The sequence below is a fragment of the Lolium rigidum genome, chromosome 7 (genome assembly GCF_022539505.1).
Source record: "Lolium rigidum isolate FL_2022 chromosome 7, APGP_CSIRO_Lrig_0.1, whole genome shotgun sequence".
Classification (NCBI taxonomy): Eukaryota; Viridiplantae; Streptophyta; class Magnoliopsida; order Poales; family Poaceae; genus Lolium; species Lolium rigidum.
This window is the reverse complement of record NC_061514.1, coordinates 20,941,529-20,962,834: the sequence shown is the minus strand read 5'-3', so window position 1 is coordinate 20,962,834 and position 21,306 is coordinate 20,941,529. Positions and strand designations below refer to the sequence as shown.

The following is a 21,306-nucleotide window of genomic DNA, read 5'->3' as shown; positions in this document are numbered from 1 at the left end:
ATAGGATTTTTGGTATAATTTCCTTCCACGAGTTGATCTTCCGAAATATTGCGTTACGACGGTGCTTTTTCCAGCGAGAATCACGGCTCCGGTGTTCGATCCTCCAATAATGATGAAACATGCAAAATAGATGAAATAACATAAGTATTGTGTCCCAATATGAAATATATCAATGAATAACAGCAAATTATGATATAAAATAGTGATGCAAATTGGACATATCAATAACTTAGTGATCGATTGAACCATTTACATACGATACCGATTCCCTTTGTCTCGCGATATTTTACTTGTCCGAGGTTTGATCATCGGTATCTCCATACCTTGTTCAACCTCGTCTCCGACAAGTACTCTTTACTCGTACCGTGGCATATCATCTCTTGTGAACTATTCACATGCTTGCAAGCTAATCAGACGACATTCCACCGAGAGGGCCCAGAGTATATCTATCCGTCATCGGGATGGACAAATCCCACTCTTGATCCATATGTCTCAACTCACACTTTCCGAATACTTAATCCCATCTTTATAACCACCCATTTACGCAGTGGCGTTTGATGTAATCAAAGTACCCTCCGGTATAAGTGATTTACATGATCTCATGGTCGAAGGACTAGGTAACTATGTATCGGAAGCTAATAGCAAGTTGAACTTAATGACGTGATCTTATGCTACGCTTATTTGGGTGTGTGTCCATTATATCATTCATCTAAGGACATAACCTTGTTATTAATAACATCCAATGTTCATGATCACGAAACCATGATCATCTATTAATCAACAAGCTAGTTATACAAGAGGCTTACTAGGGACTCCTTGTTGTTTACATAACACACATGTATCAATGTTTCGGTTAATACAATTATAGCATGGTATGCAAACATTTATCATAAACACAAAGATATATTATAATAACCATTTTAGTATTGCCTCTTGGGCATATCTCCAACAATATTTAGAGGGGATAGCTTTTGAATCAGAAAAGATCATAATATTTTCAGTGCACATAATAATTTGAGAGTCTAGGCATACTCATAAGATGCATTTAGCACATAAATCCTTACTACATTATCTCTCGGATTTATCAATGCTTAATTCCTCACTCTATGATGTATTTAAGTTTCCTGAAGATAAAGTTTTGGCCAACAATTTCTTCATACATCAATATGAAATTGATGTGACATAAAGTGATGTTGTTAGATTCGTACTAGAGCATACTTACCCATGAATAAGAATTTGCATCATATAAACCATATATCGCATCAGAGTTACTATTAGTAAACTTCTTGTCTTCATAAAACTTAACACATCCTAGATTGAGGATTGGAAGAAATAACTATTAGGGCACTAACTAATTTACTTTGTAGGTAAGGAAAACATGTGTTTAGCTATGTTTTGTTTGGAATAATCACCTAGGATGTTTATATTATTTAAAAATGGGGTTAACGGAGCATGCACTTGGCTACCCTTACCAGTGGGCATTGGTCAGGATACATAATATGTTCCAACATTTAAAAAGAAGAAAATAGGAAAGAGTCAAGATTTTCCAAGAGCATGGCTAGAGGCGCACGCCCTCGAAGACACACGGTTTAGGTTAGTTGGGGTTGGGTTAACAACAGTACAAAAGAGCGGTCTCCCCACCAAATTTTGTGCGGCTGCCTCACCCCGAGGTAGCCACTATGGTTGTCATATTAATGGTGAAGCTCATGTGGGCAGCAGAAGCAAGTGGAAGATCTTTGGTCATCCCTTGAAACCAATGAAAAAGGTGGATGGCTTCATGTAGTCACCCAGAATGATTCTTCTCGATCTTTAGTTCACGGCCTTTTCAAAATAGAAGGTGACATAGTGCAATCTGTATTGACAATAAAACATTAGGAATGCACGTGGCGACATTCGGTTAAGAGTTGGGCGGAAATGGGCATGTTGCCTTCCGCTGACTGATGGCTAGGAAGTTTGAGGTGGGAGGTGACACCTTTTGCGATGGCGGTCACCCTTGCCTCTTGAATCTCCCAAGGCGACTCGGGAGGCCCTTCAATACTGTTGAAATCTCATTTCTACTTTGTCATCTCTAGCAATTAGTACTCGCATTAATGTGAGAATGGACTTTTGCGGCTCGAGCTATATGTAGACCACTTTTTAACCTACGAAAATTACATTTTAAACATATTAAAAAAATTCAAAAAAATATATATTGAAGTAGAGAATGTTGAAATCTATTGGTGTGTAAATTTTCATATTGAAATATGTTATATTTTGGGCTCAGCAAAAATAACAAATTTTTAATTTCAGCATTGGTGAACAGTACACTAAAATCTAGATTTCGTCATTTTGTGAGACTTTGTTATTTTTACTGAGGGCAATATATGATGTATTTAAATCTGAAAATTTACACACCAAAAGATTTTAAACATTCTTTACGTCTACATATTTTTCGATTTTTCTTTAACTTTAAAATCAAAAAATTTGAAATTTGAAAAAGGAAAAACAAAACCGGGCTACATGTAGCCCGGGCTACATTTGATATTTTCGCATTAATGTAAAATATAAGGCATGTAAAACTAATTATCAAAAGCGCATATAGTAAAAAGATGACATACTCCCTCTACGCCGAAATATAATGCGTAATAGGTTTTTTCGAAGTCGGACCATGTAAATTTTGATCAAGTTTATACGAAAAATATAAACATCTAGCATATCTAATCAATACCACAAGATTTACCATAATTTATCTTTTAATATAGTATAAATTCAGTGTTGTAGATATAGATATTTCTTCCATAAACTTTTTTGGTCAAAGTTGGTGTTGTCTAACTTTCACGGAAACCAATGTGCTTGAACAATGAGGAAGTATATAGCACAATGAGAAGAAACGTCATATCTTAGATATGAACAGATTTTACAGATCATTTTTTATCTTAGTAAGGGCGGACACTTTATTTCCACTCTCATTGCACGAGCTGAAAAATGACAAATGGTGCTCTTTTTGAAATATGTCTACTACTATTTGGAAGATTTACCGTCAGAAAAATATAAATTGTGGTAATTTTCCGTGTTCGAATGTTTACAGAATGTTAAGTTTATATGAGTCAATTACGTTAATGTTGTAGAGATGTTCCTTTAGAAAATCCGACTGCAAGTTTGTGTTTGAACATTTGAGAAAGATGATACAGTAAGATAATTCCCTATGTATGTTTTGTTCCTGTTGTCTTACTGCTAAGTTGTCTTTTTCCGGATTTCATTCTGGCTGTATAGTCATGAACATCGAATTAGTGCTCCGTGCTTTCTAAAGCAGGATTAGTTTCCATGGGTGGGTTGACGGAATTTATAGATGCTACTCTGACTGACTGTGTTCCTTAGTTAAGAAGCTTTGCAATTCCAGTCTCAACCTTTCTTGGCTACCAAGTATTTCTTGGGCAGAGAAGAGCTTGATAGTGGAGGCACAATCACTCCTTTTCTTTTGAGAAAACTCCAACTTTTGACCCGTGCCGTGCAGCCTTCCACAACGTACTAGATGGGCCCAACGCGCTCTGCTGCGCCGACCTCGAATATTAGCACTGTTTTCTAGGAGAGAGACCATAACTGCAGCACGACCAACCATGAAGAGGAAAAGCAAGGAGACCTAAAGAGCACCACCGTTGCAGCAAGAAGCTGAAAACAAAGACCGAATCGAATGTACGCCGACAAAACATAAGCGCCAACCCCTTGCCATGCTGAGACGGCGACCGCATGTGCACAATACAGAAACAACGGCAGGTACCCACAGGAGAACTCTACGCTCCCCACTCTACCGATAGGCAAGCGCAAACGAACGTTCAGCCCAGTCAACAAACAGTCAGTGCTAGCTACTTGTGATAGTAGATGAATATACTCCTAATTATTCATAGTAGATAGCATTAAACATACTTGCACATGTTACTACAGTAGTTGTAATCTAAGAAGGCTAAAACCTGAGGGAGCACAGCTGATGAAGTACACATGACCATATCTCAGAAGGCTACAAACAGATGGAGCAAACATAGCCCCCATGATACATGAAGTACACACATGACCACCACAGAAACCCAATTGACAAAACAAGTGAAACTTGTCCCATCCATAGTACATTGTAGAACATGGATGCGGAACATCGGTCCTATTCATCTCAGAGTAAATACTGCAAGAAGAGAAAACCAACACAATTTATATACCGAAGAAGCACCTACAACAAACAAATGTAGAATGGTAATATATTTGAAGTTATAGGCATGTGTTCAGAAATACCCCCAGTCATGATCCAATCGGTTGTAGCTGAACAATGCTGCTATAGGTTATCAACCACATGTTGATTCTAGTACACGTAGTGAGTAAACCATTTTCATCAATTTCAAGTATCATTAAACCTTCCCTGTATGTTACTCTTGACATAGCAACATACAACTACCATGAGAAAACATAGATTTTGGTAGATAGGCACCTCAAGTTGTCATGCATAGTTTATATTTTTATAATTGCAGGCCAACTCCAATCTTCAATTTCCACATGTATTGTGAACATTCAGTAGGGTGTAGACCTACCGGGGGTCAACGAAGATGCAACATCCGACGAAGGAACCACAAAGACTTACGACCATCAACTCATAAAGATGTGACAATTGTATGACATGTAGGTCACCGGGGATGGTAGGTCTCACCGTGTACTGGGCTTTGCCCCACCCCTCTTCTATCTAAATACAAAACTCGCAGAACTCCTGCGGGTACTCGAAAAAATAAAGATGTGACAATTGTATGACATGTAGTTGTTTTCCATGTACCTATGGCATAACACATAATAAACACCTCCTGTTGAATTGACACCAATGATATTATCTGATTGTAGATGGCACGCTGGTCATGGTTTAATTTTTTCACGAATAAGAGAACTCTTCTTAAAACTTTTTTTATTGCACTTTTGCTCTTCTAAAATCAACCTGTTGCCTACCGGTTATCCAATAGGAATGGACTCTCTCTCTCTCTCTCTATTCGTAATCGTAAAAGATGTCACAGCTGAAATGGAGAAGGCTGGAAAGATCCGTAATCCTAAAAGCAAAGGCATGAACGAACAAACGATAAAGATACGCTTTTCAGTGAATTCATGAATTCCGGAACAAAGGGACTCGACAATCAGAGAAGCGTCCTCCTGTAAGCAAACCTAACAATTCGGCAAAGAAGAGAGCAATGCACCACATATAGAGAGATATCTAAGACGTGGAGAGCAGACCTCACTTAGCAGAAGAAACACTGCTTTTGAATGAGCTTTGGCTTCACAGAGCAACTCTAGCAACCAGCAAGACAGGAGTACACTCCACTGTAGAAATAAAGAGGACAACACAAAAGGAAAACAATAGAGATTAATCCCATAATAAAACATGCAACAAATGCACATGAATAGGCACAGGAACAGACGATCTGGCAGACAATGGATGGATAAAGAAGCAAAAGGCAATAACTGAGAACCAATCTGAGATGAACCAATGGTAACAACAGCCATAAGAACACGAGCGGAAGAAACAACCTGGTTCATATCATTGCGAACAAATACATAGAACACTGACACAACATGATCATAAGAAATAAGCTCATTAGCTAACCACATTACACACCAAGTCCACGTGAAGCTTTCTTTGGAAAGATTTAAAATTCTCTGGAGGAATTTTGATTTGGTTGTGTCAATGTGCTACTATAACTGAAAACCGTGATATTTCATTCTTTTCTTTCAGCTATTCGGTGAAATGTGATTGATCTCTTGGTGTGTTTTAAAAGACAGGAGATCAACCGCATCGCTACCTTGGTCATGTGGTAGCAATACATACCACTGGTGATAACAGAATTACCTTTTTCCCGGATTTCAGTCTTCGTTATGTCAACTGATTCTTATGTCTTCTTTCAGAATAAAGTCCGATATGTTGTTGTGTAGACTGGACATTTGTTCTGAATATTTAACACGGTAAGAATAAATAGGTGTATACTGATTAGCTTGGCGACAGCTGTACAGGAACAACTGTTGTAGCAAGATTATGACCCAGAATTTATAAAAGTGCTTGCTGTAGAGGCACAACAACTTCAACATGACATCAAGTCGTTGTTAGTGTTCTGAGTTAAGTGCATATGACTTACTGCTAGTTGATTTGCACAAGTAGTTGGCCTAGGTGCCATTGTTAAGCTGGATTTGAGTACAAAATACTGAAGAAGCAAAATAAGAAAGGAAAGGACAGAAAGACAAAGACAACGAACCATTAGGTGTACCATCAGGCGGCAAAGTAAAAGAAAAGCCAAGACAATATGTTTAACGTATATATTTTGATCTCATTGTAAATGCAAACAATCAAGTAAAAAAGCGATTAAAGTATAGCTCTGCACACTAAGCATTAAACTGAGATGCAAAAATAGGAATAATACAAACAAATATAGAGAAAAGAACCACTAATCCGCTGGAACAATGACTGCTTGGCAGTCAATTTGTATAATCAAATACAGTAAATTGGTCGCTGAAGTAAAATACACTGCCGTAGTTAAAGGTGTTTTTTAGCTAAACGGTGTATTGAGTTGCCCCAGTATCAAGTAAAATGTGACACATGTTCTGAGGACTGACACGGAACTTTTGATAGAAATGTCAGTTTTACGCGAAATAGCAATGATGACTATAAGAAATGGAAAGTTTCAGGAGCCTAATATGATAATAATGTACTGAACATCAAGTTAACATGGGAAAGAATTATGTATTTTTTTGTAAACTTGACTTCCCAGGGAGGGTATTAATACAACCAATCTGCAATATACCAAAAACGTATCAATCTAATAGGAATCCAGGAAACCACTACAAAATGTTCATTGAAAAATATAGCATCTCTTTCAGTATCTAGCGATCAACTTATTTAGTTATTCAGGGCAATGGATCGAAGAAAAAGGAAGCGTTTTCATGTGAATTATTAAGTGAGAGGCCACGCCGCATAAGCAAGCCGAAGAATGACCAAACCTAGAAGCGCCGCAAAACAATTCAGGAGCTTACATGTTCCCTAACAACTGTGTATTTAGGGATACAAACCCACAGTGGCAGCTAGGAAGACAAAGAAGAAAAGAGATACAAAGAACATATAGGGAGAAAATTTGCTAGCCTTTTAACTTCGAAGCAAATGTAGTCAACTTAAATACTCCTAAATATCAAAGCAAACGGACAGGTATGGAGAAAATTTCCTATCCTTGAAACTTGAAAGCAAATGTAGTCAAGTAAAATGCTTCTAAATTTCTCTATTTCACTTTGGTTGACCATTGGACCCTCAAAATGAAGCTTCATTAACTATTTTGTAAGAGAAGGCTGAAGGTAGAACCAATCTTGGTAATAGATAATTATCGTAAGCTTTAACATCAAAAGATAGAAAATGAGATATTGTGGCAACCAAATAGTAACTAAACCTCGACCAACCTAGAGAAAAGGTAACCAACAATCTTAACATAAACCAGTAAAGAAGGAACAGCTCACCCTGTCACCCAATGATGAAACTGCCTGCTGCCACTCTTATGTCAATCCTGATGAGGCTACAATTAAGAATTCTATCTGAATGGTAATTTGTTCAAATCAACCTGCACAAAGAACATAGCATCATAATTATTCCTTTCCTTGCTAGGCCAAAAAGGAGACCGTGCGAGATAGGCAGCAGACCCTGCAGGCCATCCTACAGGCAGTAGCACACTGTATGAAGACGACAGTGCGACTCATCAACCGGTCATGCTGCCGACTGTTGTCACACCCGGCACGACGGAGGTTCAGAATTTCAGACCTGCATATGCACGCGAGTCCGGAAGGACGCCCTTATGTATTGGGGCTATTCAGGAACGGTTGGCGCACCATGTTGGCGAGGACATGGAGGAGCGGCATGGATAGAAAATCAGACCTCCACTTGCACGCAGCTGCGTGTGCGGCGGTGGAGACGAAATTGGCATCGTAACCTCTCCCTCAAGCTCCGGGCGATGGTGGGAAATCGATTGCAGCGGCGGGCACGGGTACTGGCGGACATGGGAAAGGCAGTCCACGGCGGACGGGGCAGATCGGCTTGAGCGAGGACATGCGCGGCGGTGGGGATCGAGAGGATTGTTTGGAATTGATGTTATCCAATCGAAGAGAATGGTTTGACAGAGACATCTAGTCAAAGCGGATAGAAACATCGCACCGACTATACAATTTCGTCGTACGGTAGAAAAGAAAACCATCGGCAAACTCCCGAGCGGGGCCCACGATAGCGACCGTCGAGACGCCCATAGACGCCGGGAACCCTGGGAGCTTAGAGCTCTTCTTATATTTTTTACCCAAAAAAAGTAGTTTGGTCCTCTCGCTTGGCAAATCCTATACGAGCCCGTTGCGGTCGCGTGAAGGAGCAACGCGCACGCTTCCAGCGCTAGTGGGCCGGCCCAGGTAGGATTTTCCCCAGCGGTTTGGAAAGGTTCTGGAAGATTTCGGCCAGTTTTCAGCGGTACACTGGTTTTCTTTTTCGGATTCTTCTGTTTTTTTCTATTTGTGTCGGTTTTTGGTCTTTTTTGGGAATACTATTTGAAAATTTAAATTTTGAATATTTTCAAAGATGATCATTTGTAAATCAAAACTTTTTAAATTTGATAATTTTCTAATTTTGAATATTTTTCAAATGTAAACAGTTCGTGAAATAAGAAAAATCCTTTCCAATCTATTTTTTTCTTTTTAAAATTTGTAACTTTTGTAAAATGTGAATATTTTTCTAATTTGAAGGTTTTTAAATCAGTTTTCAAATCTCAAGGTTTTCAAAATACGAACAATTTTCAAAATTTATGTTTTTTGTCTTCCAAAGTTGATTTTAAAAATGTACAAGAAAGGTTTTTGACATCCCAATTTTTTTAAAACATTAATAGAAAATCGCACTACATATTTCCTCACCAGCTGCAGGTAAAGCGAGCAAAAAAAAAGACCACCACGATGGAAACGTGGGCAAATGGATTACGGAGCCGACCCACCAAAAAAAACTCTTCATGCTTCATCCCTCGCTACCCCTTACGCGGTGCAGCGAGTGCTCTATAGGTACGGATGTAATTTTTACGGATAATTTCCGCATCAAGTTCGTGTATCTGCATCCGTTTTAGAGAATATGGTATGTACTTTTAGTAATCCGCTAGATATGGACGCAGATGTGGATATTGCTGAAGAAAATATCCGATGGATACATTAGAGGATAGAGAACAAGGCGTCACTTGTTGGTTGCTCTTTTTTTTATACGGTAGCTGATATATATAGTAGGTCATAGGAGCCTGCTTCAATTTGGCAATGGGGTTCCATTCCCCGATCCCGGTGGTTAATTCACCTATTAGGGGACGGGTTTGGTTAGTACTTCATCCCCGTGGGGTCTCATTGGAGGCAAACTCTCTCCATTAGGTAAGGTGGGGATGGGTATGTGTTACCACTATCCATAACTGATAACCGTGAAATCCCCACTAGGCACATGACATGTGGCACTAGGGTACAAAATAGAAATGTATAGATACCAGAAAACCCTAATCATATTGTGCTCACATTTCCCCTCCCGTCCCCAACCGCCGTAGCCCCCAAATCCCAACTTACAAACGTTCGCCTCTCCTTCCTAAACTCCTCATCGGGCCAGCCCCGTCATCCTAACATGTTGATTTTATTTTGGGCTCATAGTTACTAGCTAAAGCGTGGATAGTTAACCGATGGTTATTTGTTTACCGATGGGGATGGGGATGGTAAAAGAACTGGCCCCATGACGATTAGTGGGGATAGAGACGGAGAAAATTTTCCTACATGGAAATGGTTATGATTGAACAATAACCAGTTGTTAGTGTCCCCGTTGCCACATTGAAGCCTGCTTTATTTTGTGAGAGTTGGTTTTCTCTCTCGAACAGGAGTTTGGGCCTAATTCTACAATTTGGCCCATCTGTCCGGCCTAGGCCCATCCTGGAAAACTCATGCGGCGGATGAACAAAAGAAATCAGCCCGCCGTGAACCCGGCCCAAGCTGACCCAAACTAAACCTGACTTACCCGCTCGGTAAAAGTCGAAATGGAGCAAGTCGCTCCGATTGAGGCAGGCGTGGTGCTAGACGACAAGGTGGCAGTAACAATCTTGTCTCCCGAGGAAAGGAAAGGAAATCAGTGCCCCCACTTCCCACTGCCTCAACTGAGACCGGCACGGGCACGCACCACCACGTACACAGTCCTGAAACTGCAAAGCCCATGTCTTCGCCAGGCCCGAGGCGTGACCAGAGGTCAGAGGAGAGGAGCCCGCCTTAAACCCACCAGCCCACCACGCTCCACTCATCCACTGACTCAGCTCACTCTCTCTCACGTCGCCATCGCCAATAACCACCACCATCGCACAAAGAACCAACGGTTCCTTCCGTCGCGCGCGCCACGCCTCCCCACCATGGTCGCCGCCCGCGGCAAGCGCTCCCGCCATCCTCCTGCGACGCATCCCCGCCCGCCGGCGCCGCCGCCGCATCTGACGGCGCTGCTGGCGGACCTGGCCTCCGCGGTCTCCATGTCGCTGCGCTTCGCGTCGGACCGGGACCTCCTGCTGCGGCCCGCCCAGGCGCTGGCGCTCGACCCGCTGCTCCTCGCCGCCGCGCGCGCCGTCTCCCGCCTCCTCGCCCTCCTCCCGCTCCACCTCCAGACCCTCACCCTCACCTCCCTCTCCCTCTCCCCGCCGGCCCCGCCGCCCTCATCCCTCCCATCCTCCTGGTTCCTCCGCCTCCTCTCCTCCCCCCTCCACGACGCCGCCTGGCGCGACGCCTTCCGCATGTCCCGCCCCGCCTTCTTCCACCTCCTCCACTGCCTCTCCCTCTCCGACCCCCCCTCCTCCTCCTCCGCCCTCTCCCTCCCGCCCTCCCACAAGCTCGGCGCCGCGCTCTACCGCCTGGCCCACGCCGCCCCAGCACGGGCCGTGGCGCGCCGCTTCGGCCTCCCATCCCCCGCCATCGCCGCACGCGCCTTCTACGAGGTCTGCCGCGCCGTCGCCGACCGCCTGGCCGCCCTGCTCGACCTGGCAGCGCCCGACCGCATCTCCCGCGCCGTGCCCGGCTTCTGCGCGCTCTCCCTCCCCAACTGCTGCGGCGCGCTCGGCTACGCGCGCTTCGGGGCCGCCGCCGTCACCGCGCAGGCGCTCGTCGACGCCGAGGGCCGCTTCCTCGACGTCTCCGTCGGCTGGGACCCCTCCGCCCCGCCCCCCGAGATCCTGCCGCGCACCAAGCTCTGCGCCGCGCAGGCCCTCGTCCTCTCCAACGCGCCCCAGGGCGAGCTCATCGGCGGCTCCGTGCCCCGCTACTTCCTCGCGCCCGCCTGCTGCCCGCTGCTCCCCTGGCTCGTCACGCCGTACAGGGACAACACCGTGACTTCCAGACACCACGACATGTCGTCGTCGTCCAAGGAGAGGATCTTCAACAGCGTGCACGCCCACGGGGCGCAGCTCGTCCGGAACGCCTTCGCCCATGTGCGCGCGCGCTGGCGGCTTCTCGGGGAACCCTGGAAGGGCGACTGCCAGGAGGCGCTGCCGTACGTCGTCGTCGCGGGATGCCTGCTGCACAACTTTCTCGTCAAGCTCGGCGAGCCATTGCCAGACGATGCTGTTCCGGTGGACGCCGGCGACGACGCCTTTCCGGACTACCAGGGAGACAACGACAGGGAAGGGGAGAGGATCCGGGATGTTCTTGCTGTGCACCTCAGCCTGCTAAGCCGCACCCAGAGACAGTCGGTCAGCAGTTTGTGAGACCTCTGCAGTTTTCTCCCCTAGTCTAGTGTACATACTATCAGTAGTCTCTAGTATTCAGCAGCATCACGGTGATTCCTTCCTTCCTGTATGAGTAATGCTGAGCTTGTATCGGAGCTGCCTCTGTTGGATTCTTATTCTTATTTAGATGCACTAGTTGATTCTTATTTAGATGCAGTAGTTGATGTCTTCTTTGACATTGTACTTTGTAATCTCACATAGTCCTAGATCTCCATTTGTTCTGCTGCCACAATGTTTGATGTAGCATGTCTGAATATTTCAGCAGCTTTGGCAGTAGTTGGATCTCCATGAGGATTTTGCTGCTTACAATTTCATCATCTGCTGCAATGAACATTTTGTTTTTTTCGAACTGGTGATTTCCATTAACTTCAAATGGATTCAAATGAATCTTTCAAGACACTACCAAACTCATGAGCCGGCCTCTTGCCCTCTCTTGCAACCTACTTGAACTTGGAATCAGCCAGCAAATTAACAATGCGATGGATGTCAGAAATGGCACTCGAAGTGTGAGAGCGATCTTTTTCAGAAGACCTTGCTTTTTTACACTAAGGCTGCGCAGTCGCTCTCAATGATCCACCCAGTATCGGTTGAATTCATGGCCTTTGTATCCACGCTAAGGCACTGCTAGCCTTCCTTTGGTGGTTTCCATCTGATGGTTCTCTCTTCTTTTTTGTTCCCCGGTCTGATCTCCTTAATTTCCTTTCAAAAATTGGTTTCTTCTCCTATGTATCTTCAGTCTCAAGCAGTTTACTTTTCCTGATGTTTGTTAGCGCTAATGAGAAATCCCTGCCTTGCCATTGCTAAAGATGGCATTGTTTCTCAGATTCCTGGCCCTCCACTAGATCATCATCATTTTCTCACGATCTCAGGTCTTAAGGCAATCAAAATATCCAGAGTTCACTCTTTGCCCCAGCTTCTTCTTAGATTACCTTCAGGTGGCAGCTTCCAACCTTTTCTCATGCTTTCCCGTAAGAACGCTGATTTAGTACACCTCATTGTTCCATTGTATCTGTCTTCATCCTCTCTTGCACATTATCATATTTCACTCCAAAACTTAATTAGAGGCTTTCTTTCGGCAGGCGCCGAGAAGGCCTCCGCCGGAAAGTGCAAAGTCATTTGGACGGCGGTGTGTATACTGTAGAACAACATTTTCTGGAGGCCTCAGAATTCTCAACCTGGACAAGTTTGTGAGGCCTTGCATCAATCCGTGCAATAGGCCCGAAATGTATTGCTCCAAAATAGAATCAGCCCAAAATGCATTGCCCATCCATTTATGCCCTTTCCAAACAGAAGTCTTGGACTGTTCGAAAAGCAATCATCGGCTATGCTTGGATTTTTCAAATTGACATCTCCACCGCCTAGTTGATTCTTTTTAGATGCAGTAGTTGATGTTTAGTGTAGCATGTCCGGTGTGTCTTCTTTCACATTCTACTTTGTAATCTCACATAGTCCTACATCTCCATTTGTTCTGCCACAATGTTTGCATGTAGCATGTCTGAATATTTCAGTAGCTTAGTAGACTCTGGTTGGATCTCCATGAGGATTTTGCTGCTTACAATTTCGCCATTTGCTGCAATGAACATTTTGTTTTTTTCGAACTGGTGATTTCCAATAACTTCAAATGGATTAATGGTTACAATCTTTCAAGACCCAGGAAGGGGCTGTGCCTTGCGAAACACCAGTGGTACATTCTCTACGGCTCAAACTAGCAAACTCATGAGCCGGCCTCTTGTCCTCTCTTGCAACCTACTTGAACTTGGAATCAGCTAGCAGAGTAACAATGCGATGGATGTCAGAAATGGCACTCGAAGTGTGAGAGCGATCTTTTTCAGAAGACTTTGCTTTTTTACACTAGGGCTGTGCAGTCGCTCTCAATGATCCACACAGGATCAGTTGAATTCGTAGCCTTTGTATGCAGTATCCACGCCTTGCCATCGCTAAAGATGGCATTGTTTTTCAGATTCCAGGGTTTAGGCCGATCATCATCATTTTCTCACGATCTCGGGTCTTAAGGCATACAAAATATCCAGAGTTCACTCTTTCCCCAGCTTCTTAGATTTTCTTCGGGTGGCAGCTCCCAAACTTTTCTCATGCTTTCTTTTGTCATGTTATCTGTCTTCATCCTCTCTTCCGCAGATAGTACATCCTCTCTTCCGCAGATAGTACAAGTTTATTCAGTTATCATATTTCACTCCAAAACTTAATTAGAGGCTTCCTTTGGGCAGGCACCGAGAAGTTCTCCGCCGGAAAGTGCAAAGTCATTTGGACGGCGGTGTGTATATTGTAGACCAACATTTTTTTTGGAGGCCTCAGAATTCTCAACATGGACAAGTTTGTGAGGGCTTGTATCTTAAAAAAAAAAGACCCATGTGCACTAGCACCCAGGGCATATTCTTATAGAAGAAGCTAAATGAGTCACAAATCCGCGTTCGAGGAGATTCAAACCCAGGTTGCAGGGCAGCCACCAACTCGAGCTAACCATCTGACCCTCCGGTCATTCTCGAGGCCTTGTATCTTTAGATGTCGTTGGCTTGATTGGACGGCCCTGAGAGGCCATGGGTAGGGATGGAAAATCCGTGCAATAGGCCTAAATGCATTGCTCCAAAATGGAATCGGCCCAAAATGCAATGCTCCAAAATGGAATCGGCCCAAAATGCAATGCTCCTCCATTTATGCACTTTCCAAGCAGAAGTGTTGGACTGTTTGAAAATCCATCATCAGCGATGCTTGGATTTTTCAAATTGACATCTCCACCGGCTTATGGGAGCAAAATCTGCATGAACCCGAAAGGCTTTGGTAGTTCTCCTCGCAGCTCCTTTCGTGTGGTGATGTTCCAGACTCAATACGCTCGAAGCTTACCTCCCCTAGGATCTACACGTCTGCTCGGCCTACAGGGCGCAATTCGCCTGGACAATTCGTTCGACAATTTGTGAAAGCTCTGCAGTTCTCCATAGTGTACATATTACTCTGTATTCGCCAACATCACCGTGATTGCTTCCTGTATGAGTAATGCGGAGCTTGTAACGGAGTTGCCTCTATCGAATTCTCTATTCTTGTCAGCTTAGCAGTTGATTTTTTTAGATGCAGTAGTTGATGTTTAGTGTAGCATGTCCGGTGTGTTTTCTTTGACATTGCACTTTGTAGTCTCTCGTAGTCCTGTATCTCGATATGTTCTGCCACATGTTTGATGTAGCACGTCTGAATATTTCAGTAGCTTTGACCGTGGCTGGATCTCCATTTCTCGATGAGCAAATTTTCACCTGAAAAGGACTTTCTAGTGGGATTATTTATCTAGAATCTGAGATTGTTTGACGCTCATGTTGGGAGTACATTCAATTATTTTATCCAACACAGCCTGATAAATATGAGTGGTTGTTATCGATGTGTATCTAGTGCTACCAAGTCTTTGTGTGCTACTTGATTCCACAACAATCTGGGCCATCCAATATGAGTCAAGGGATAGGATTAAATACGAGTTTAGTCCGGCCACCCACCATGATCCATATGCAAATTAGACATTCTGTTTGTTCAGTTTGTGGCATCAAATCCAAATTCATTCTTTCTACACTCTTTCCCGGTTTGGTTAGGCGATGGAAATTTGTAAAAGTATAGTCTTCAAGTTGCATCAGAATTTACCAACCAATCCACACTCTGGGATTTCATAGAATGCCTCGTAAACTAGCATACTATCCTTATGAGTTCAATGGAATACCATATGAACAACCAGAAGAAGCATGTTTCTATGATGTACATTTACTTATGTGAGTTTTCTTTCCTTTTTCCTATGTAAATGTTATGCAGAAGATTTGGCCAAGATATTACTAAGACCTTAGTTATATAAGACACATGGTTCTAATTTTACTTGACCTGGATTAGCTTAGTACTATGATGTTAATGTCATTTGTAATAACAGATTGGAAAAGTTATGCGTGATTCATAAACATATGGAACCTAACTATACTTAAATCTACTACGACACTACTAAGAAAAAGGGTATAGATATACGACTTAGCCGTGGGGCTCCATTTTTTGGTGCGCCGCGGCTATTACCCGTGGTGCACCAAACACAGGTAGGCCACAACTAAATCTGTGCGCCACGGGTATGCAAAACCATAGGTGGCCGGTGCGTGTCCGTATAGTCACGGCGTACCATTTTTTTGGTGCGCCACGGCTAACCTACTACCCGGGTGGTACCATTTTTTTGTGCGTCATGGGTATTCGCGGTCCCGAGTGCCAAAATTTGATCCACAAATACCCGTGGCGTGCTCCATCTTGGTGCGCCACGGGTATGTCTAGGCAGATTTTTGCTCCACACACCCCTGTGGACCGCCTTTTCAGTTTTGGGAAAAATAAAAGAAAATGATAGAAATTGTAAAAAATAAAATTCTTGGAGGATACCATATTTTATGTTACCTAGTTCTAAGAAAAATTAACAAACATGAATTTTGATTTTTTTTTGTTTGCAAAATGTCGGTGTTGTTCGGTAATCAGAATTTTCTGGTTGCATACGACCTCCGATGAAAACATTTTTATATGAAAATGTATCTACGCAACAATGTTCATCCAATTTCAATGATTGTAAGACAATTTTTGGATTCTTCAATTTCAAAACAGAAACATGAGTTCTTTCAGCTTTTAGAAAATAAGTTCGAAAAAGGGAAAAAGCTAACTTTTCCAGTTTCCTCCTTCGAAATTTGAACAACCATCTACCCTTATCCTCCTCCCTCCTTCCCTCCACCACACATTCTCTCCTCCATCCTCTCCTCCTCTCCTCCTCTCCTCTTGATACATCTCAAATGTATCTATAATTTTTGATGCTCCATGCTTGTTTTACACCAGTTCATATATATTTTGCTAATACTTCGTTGCACTTTTACATATTTTCCGGCACTAACCTATTAACAAGATGCCACAGTGTCAGTTCCTGTTTTCTGCTGTTTTGTATTTCAGAAAAGTTGTACAGGAAGTATTCTCGGAATTGGACGAAACAAAAACCAAATTAAGTCAATATTTTTCCGTAACGAAGAGAGAGTCCAGAGGGGAGTCGAAGGGGGGCAGCAGGGCGGCCACGCCAGCCCTAGGCGCGGCCTAGCCCTGGCCCGCGCCTAGAGGTGGTGTGGGCCACCCTGGCCTCCACCGACATCGCCCCTCCACCTATTTATTCACGATCTCGGGAAAACCCTGAGTACCCGAGCCTCCATCCACGAAAAGTTCCGCCGCGGCCGCCATTGCAGAACCCATTTCGGGAGGGTTCTGAAGCTCTTCCCGGCACCCGGCCGGAGGGGGAAATCATCACCGGAGGTATCTACGTCGCCATGCCCGCCTCCGAAGTGATGCGTGAGTAGTTCATCCCTGGACTATGGGTCCATAGCAGTAGCTAGATGGTTGTCTTCTCCAATTTGTGCATCATGCATAAATCTTGTGAGCTGCCCTACATGATCAAGATCATTTTTATGTAATGCTACATGTTGTGTTTGCTGCGATCCGATGAATATTGTATACTATGTTGAGGTCGATTATATATTTATGTCATATGTTATTTGTGATCTTGCATGCTCTCCATTGCTAGTACATACTCTGGCCAAGTAGATGCTTGTGACTCCAAGGTGGGGTATTTATGCTCGATAGTAGGTTCATGCCTCTAGTTTTCTGGGAGAGTGACAATAACTTCTAAGATTGTAGATGTGTTGTTGCTACTAGGGAGAAAACAACAATGTTTTATCCAAGGGTAATTCTATTGTTTACTTTACACACATTGCTTAATGCGATAATCTGTTGCTTGCAACTTAATACTGGAAGGGGTTCAGACGATAACCTTAAGGTGGATTATTAGTCATAGATGCAGTTGGATTACGGTCTATGTATTATGTTGTAATGCTCAAACGAATCTCATAGTAATCATCTTGTTATGTATGGTCAATATTCTATAAATTGCCCAGCTGTAATTTATTCACCCAACATGTTATTTATCTTTATGGAGAGACACCTCTAGTGAACTGTAGACCCCGGTCCTTTCCTTTACACTGATAAATTCATCTACTGCAATCATGTTCTGTTTACTTTCTGCAAGCTTTTTTTCGTTATTTACTGCAAACATCTCCTTCCACTCGATACATTTATTCCTTTGTGTTCAGCAAAACCGGTGAGATTGACAACCTCACTGTAAATTGGGGCAAAGTATTTTGGTTGTGTTGTGTGCAGGTTCCACGTTGTTGCTGACGCTGGTAGTACGTCCTGCCACTAGTCAGCTAGCAACACCTTAAGAAGTTACGCCTTTCTTCTACTGGTCGATTAAACCTTGGTTTCTTAATGAGGGAAAACTTGCTGCTGTGCTCATCATACCTTGCTCTTGAGGTTTCCCAACTGTGTGCAATGTGCGCTCATCACCTCTCCTTTCCTACTTCCTCATGCATCGTATCCTCCTTCCTCTCCTCCTCTTCTCCTTTCTACCCATCCTCTCCTCCTTTTTATCCATCCTCTCCTCCTTCCTCCATGGACGACAGTGCCCTGGTCCGCCCCTGCCATGGACGACGGTGCCTGCTCCTCCCCTGTCATGGACAACGACGCCCTGCTCCTCCCCTGCCATGGATGATGGCGCCCTGCTCCTCCCATGCCATGGATGATGACGCCATGCTCAGCCCCTTCCACCGACGATGGTGCCCTGCTCCGTCCCTACCATGGATGACGGCGCCCTGCTCCATCCCTGCCATGGACGATGGCGCCCTACTATGCTCGTATGAAAATGACCATGCCATGCTTCGCGCTTGGTGTGGACCCGATGGCAAAAATATCCAGCGGTGCAGGGGGCCAATCGCAAAACTGCCATCAAATCTAGATCTAGATCTCGGGTTTGAAAACGTTTTTTTTTTTTTGAAAAAAATACCCCATGGCGCACCAGCCCGTGCGCCACGGGTGAGGGGATATTAGTGGCCCGATATGCGTGGCGCACATCCCTGCGCCACAAGTGGACCATTTTGGTGCGCCACGGGTAGGCGTTTTCCTACTAGTGTGATGTTGATGAATGGAAATATATTTTGGGTAGTAACTATTCTTCTAGAAAATATTATAAGTATTACTTCGGAAATACTGACCCACCTGCACTTTGGTACATGAAGTTTCTTCATGTCACATTCTAAAAGTGTCGCCATATATGTCCATTCTACAAATTTCTATTTTCTTATTTATTATTCTTTTATCCAAGATGAACTCAACCATTCAGATCTGAGCTTACATGTTGCTTTGTTTCAAGGAATCCATTTTTTCAAATGAATTCAAATCATTAACAACTGAACCTACAAGGTTGCTCGGGTTAAAGGAATGTGTGCATATAGAGGACATGGGCATACCTCTATCGAATAAGGTGATGGATTCTGAACTTTTGACTACTTGATCATTTTCTTTTGCTGCTCTGAGTTGTTCTCTGAATCAAGAACCAAGGTTTGAATAGGTAACTAGTCTCTTGAACCAACATATAAGTAATAAGCATGAGTAATATCAAAAGAGAGTAACCTAACTTTCCTGTTAGTCAAGAATATAAATGTACTCATGTATACACTTTATGATTCCTTTGTTTTTTAAACTTTGTTACAATGAAACACCGTTTAAAGATGATACGTCCAAAACGTACCTACTTTCCCGAACCTTTTTGTTATTATTTGCCCTCAAACTTGTGTGTTTTGAATGCAACTAACGCGGACTAACGCTGTTTTCAGCAGAATTGCCCTGGTGTTTTGTTTTTGTGCATAAAATCAACTTTCAGGAAAAATCCCAGAAATATACCCAAATGCCTTATTTTCCTGGGGAACTCATGGAGCCAGAAGGTGAAGAGTAGGGGGCCTGGAGCTGAGAGTACATGGCCCAGGCGCGGCCTAGGCCTGGCCGCGCCTGGGGGGTGTATTCCTAACTATTATGATGATTATTACTACCTCTGTTCATTTTTAGATGTCAAAAATTTATCTAAATTCGAATGTATCTAGACATTTTTTAGGTATAAATACATCTAAATTTAGATGAACCACTGGACATCTATTAACGGACGGAGGGAGTATGTGATTTCAAACTTTTATTTAATGTGAATGTTGTATTGGTTCTAATATCCAATTTGTCAAAAACCCTGTTTTACGGGGTTGGAAACTCGTCCGAGCTAGCAGATCCCGTATTCCCACCCCGTAAAACAGAATATTTCGTAGGATTTCTCGGACGAGTTTTTGGCCAGTGAAAAGTGAATACAGAGCCCTCTACTCGTGTTTTACGGCCAGAAAAATAGGGAATCTACTAGACATGCTCTCATAAACCAATTGAAAATCCGAAACTGTTGCCGCATCCATGTCCATAAGAATTACATAGTGCAGAAGCACTAATCATCATGCTATGCGGTGCATGTATCAATGAACCAATCACGTATGGATGGTGGCATGGTGCACAAAAATAAAAGAAAGAAAATCGAGTTGATGCTTTTCGCATCTAGGCGTAGTTCGTTTATTGCCATCAGGCGCGCCCAGAACTCGCCGCCGGTGGAGAAGCGGATGGTCATGCTGTCTATGTCTGTAGCCAGATGTCACCGTCGATGAAAGACCCCGCCGTGAAGGTGCTGGCCTCCGACGCGCCGTTGATCACGCGGTAACCCTTCCACTTCACCCGCTTGGACGTGTCCGCTCCGGGGCCCGTGTTCTTGTACTCGCCGTAGTAGAGAGTGTCGAGCGCGAAGGTGCCGTCCCACTCGAGCCACCCCTTGGGGTCGACGACGCTGTCCAGCTCCGACTCCATGAACACCGTGCGCGAGTGGTGCTGCCAGGGCCTGCCCAGGTACGTCCGGAAGCTCGACTGCACGGCGGCGAGGTCCGACGCGGCGGCGACCTTGCACTTGTGGATGGAAATGCCCGTGTTCTGGTTCGGGTCCGTCCTGCCCTGCGCCGTGTAAATGTTGCTCTGGTTCGGCAGGGGGCGCCGCGCGTAGAGGTTGCAGCTCTGGAGCACCACGGCGGCGTTGCCGAACACGAAGTCGATGGTGCCGTAGATGTCGCACTCGCGGTAGAACTGCCGGAGAGAGTGCACGTACAGCGTGTCCTGGTAACCCACGAAGCTGCAACGATAGAAAGCCGATAGGTCGGCGCCGACGCGGAGCGCCACCGCCTGGTGCTTCGATGGGCCGGCCGCGTTCTCGATAGTCAGATCGCGGGCCATGAAGTTGTTGCCCACCACCGCTGCATCTCAAACAAAATTACCAAGAATTCGTAAGATGAACATTTGGTCGGTCTATTTTACTAAGTTTTGTGCTTTGCGAAGGTAATCTTTTGTCGTAGTCCTATATGGAAAGCAAAAAAGTAGCTCATGTTCTTGCTAGTAAGGCGGATGGACCTTATTCGACTGTTTGACTTGAGGAACCACTCGTTTTTACTATCGAGCTGCTTACTGATGTATGATAATTAATAGAGCTGCTATGATGGGTTTTCTTAAAAAATAAATCACTTACTTTCACTGCAATACTATTACGCTCGCAGATAAACAATTCGTATTTTTGCAACTATTA

At 43.9% G+C, this 21,306-nt stretch overlaps 2 protein-coding genes across 3 annotated transcripts in view; one reads left to right on the top strand and one right to left on the bottom strand.

Moving 5' to 3' along the window:
- Positions 1-21,306, bottom strand: part of LOC124674499 (pectinesterase-like) — a 65,897-nt gene that overhangs the window by 30,984 nt on the left and 13,607 nt on the right. The window lies entirely within an intron of this gene.
- LOC124674500 (protein ALP1-like) lies at positions 10,419-11,877 on the top strand. Its single transcript, XM_047210544.1, has one exon. It carries the CDS (start codon positions 10,419-10,421, stop codon positions 11,754-11,756), a length of 1,338 nt encoding a protein of 445 aa, XP_047066500.1. The 3' UTR covers positions 11,757-11,877.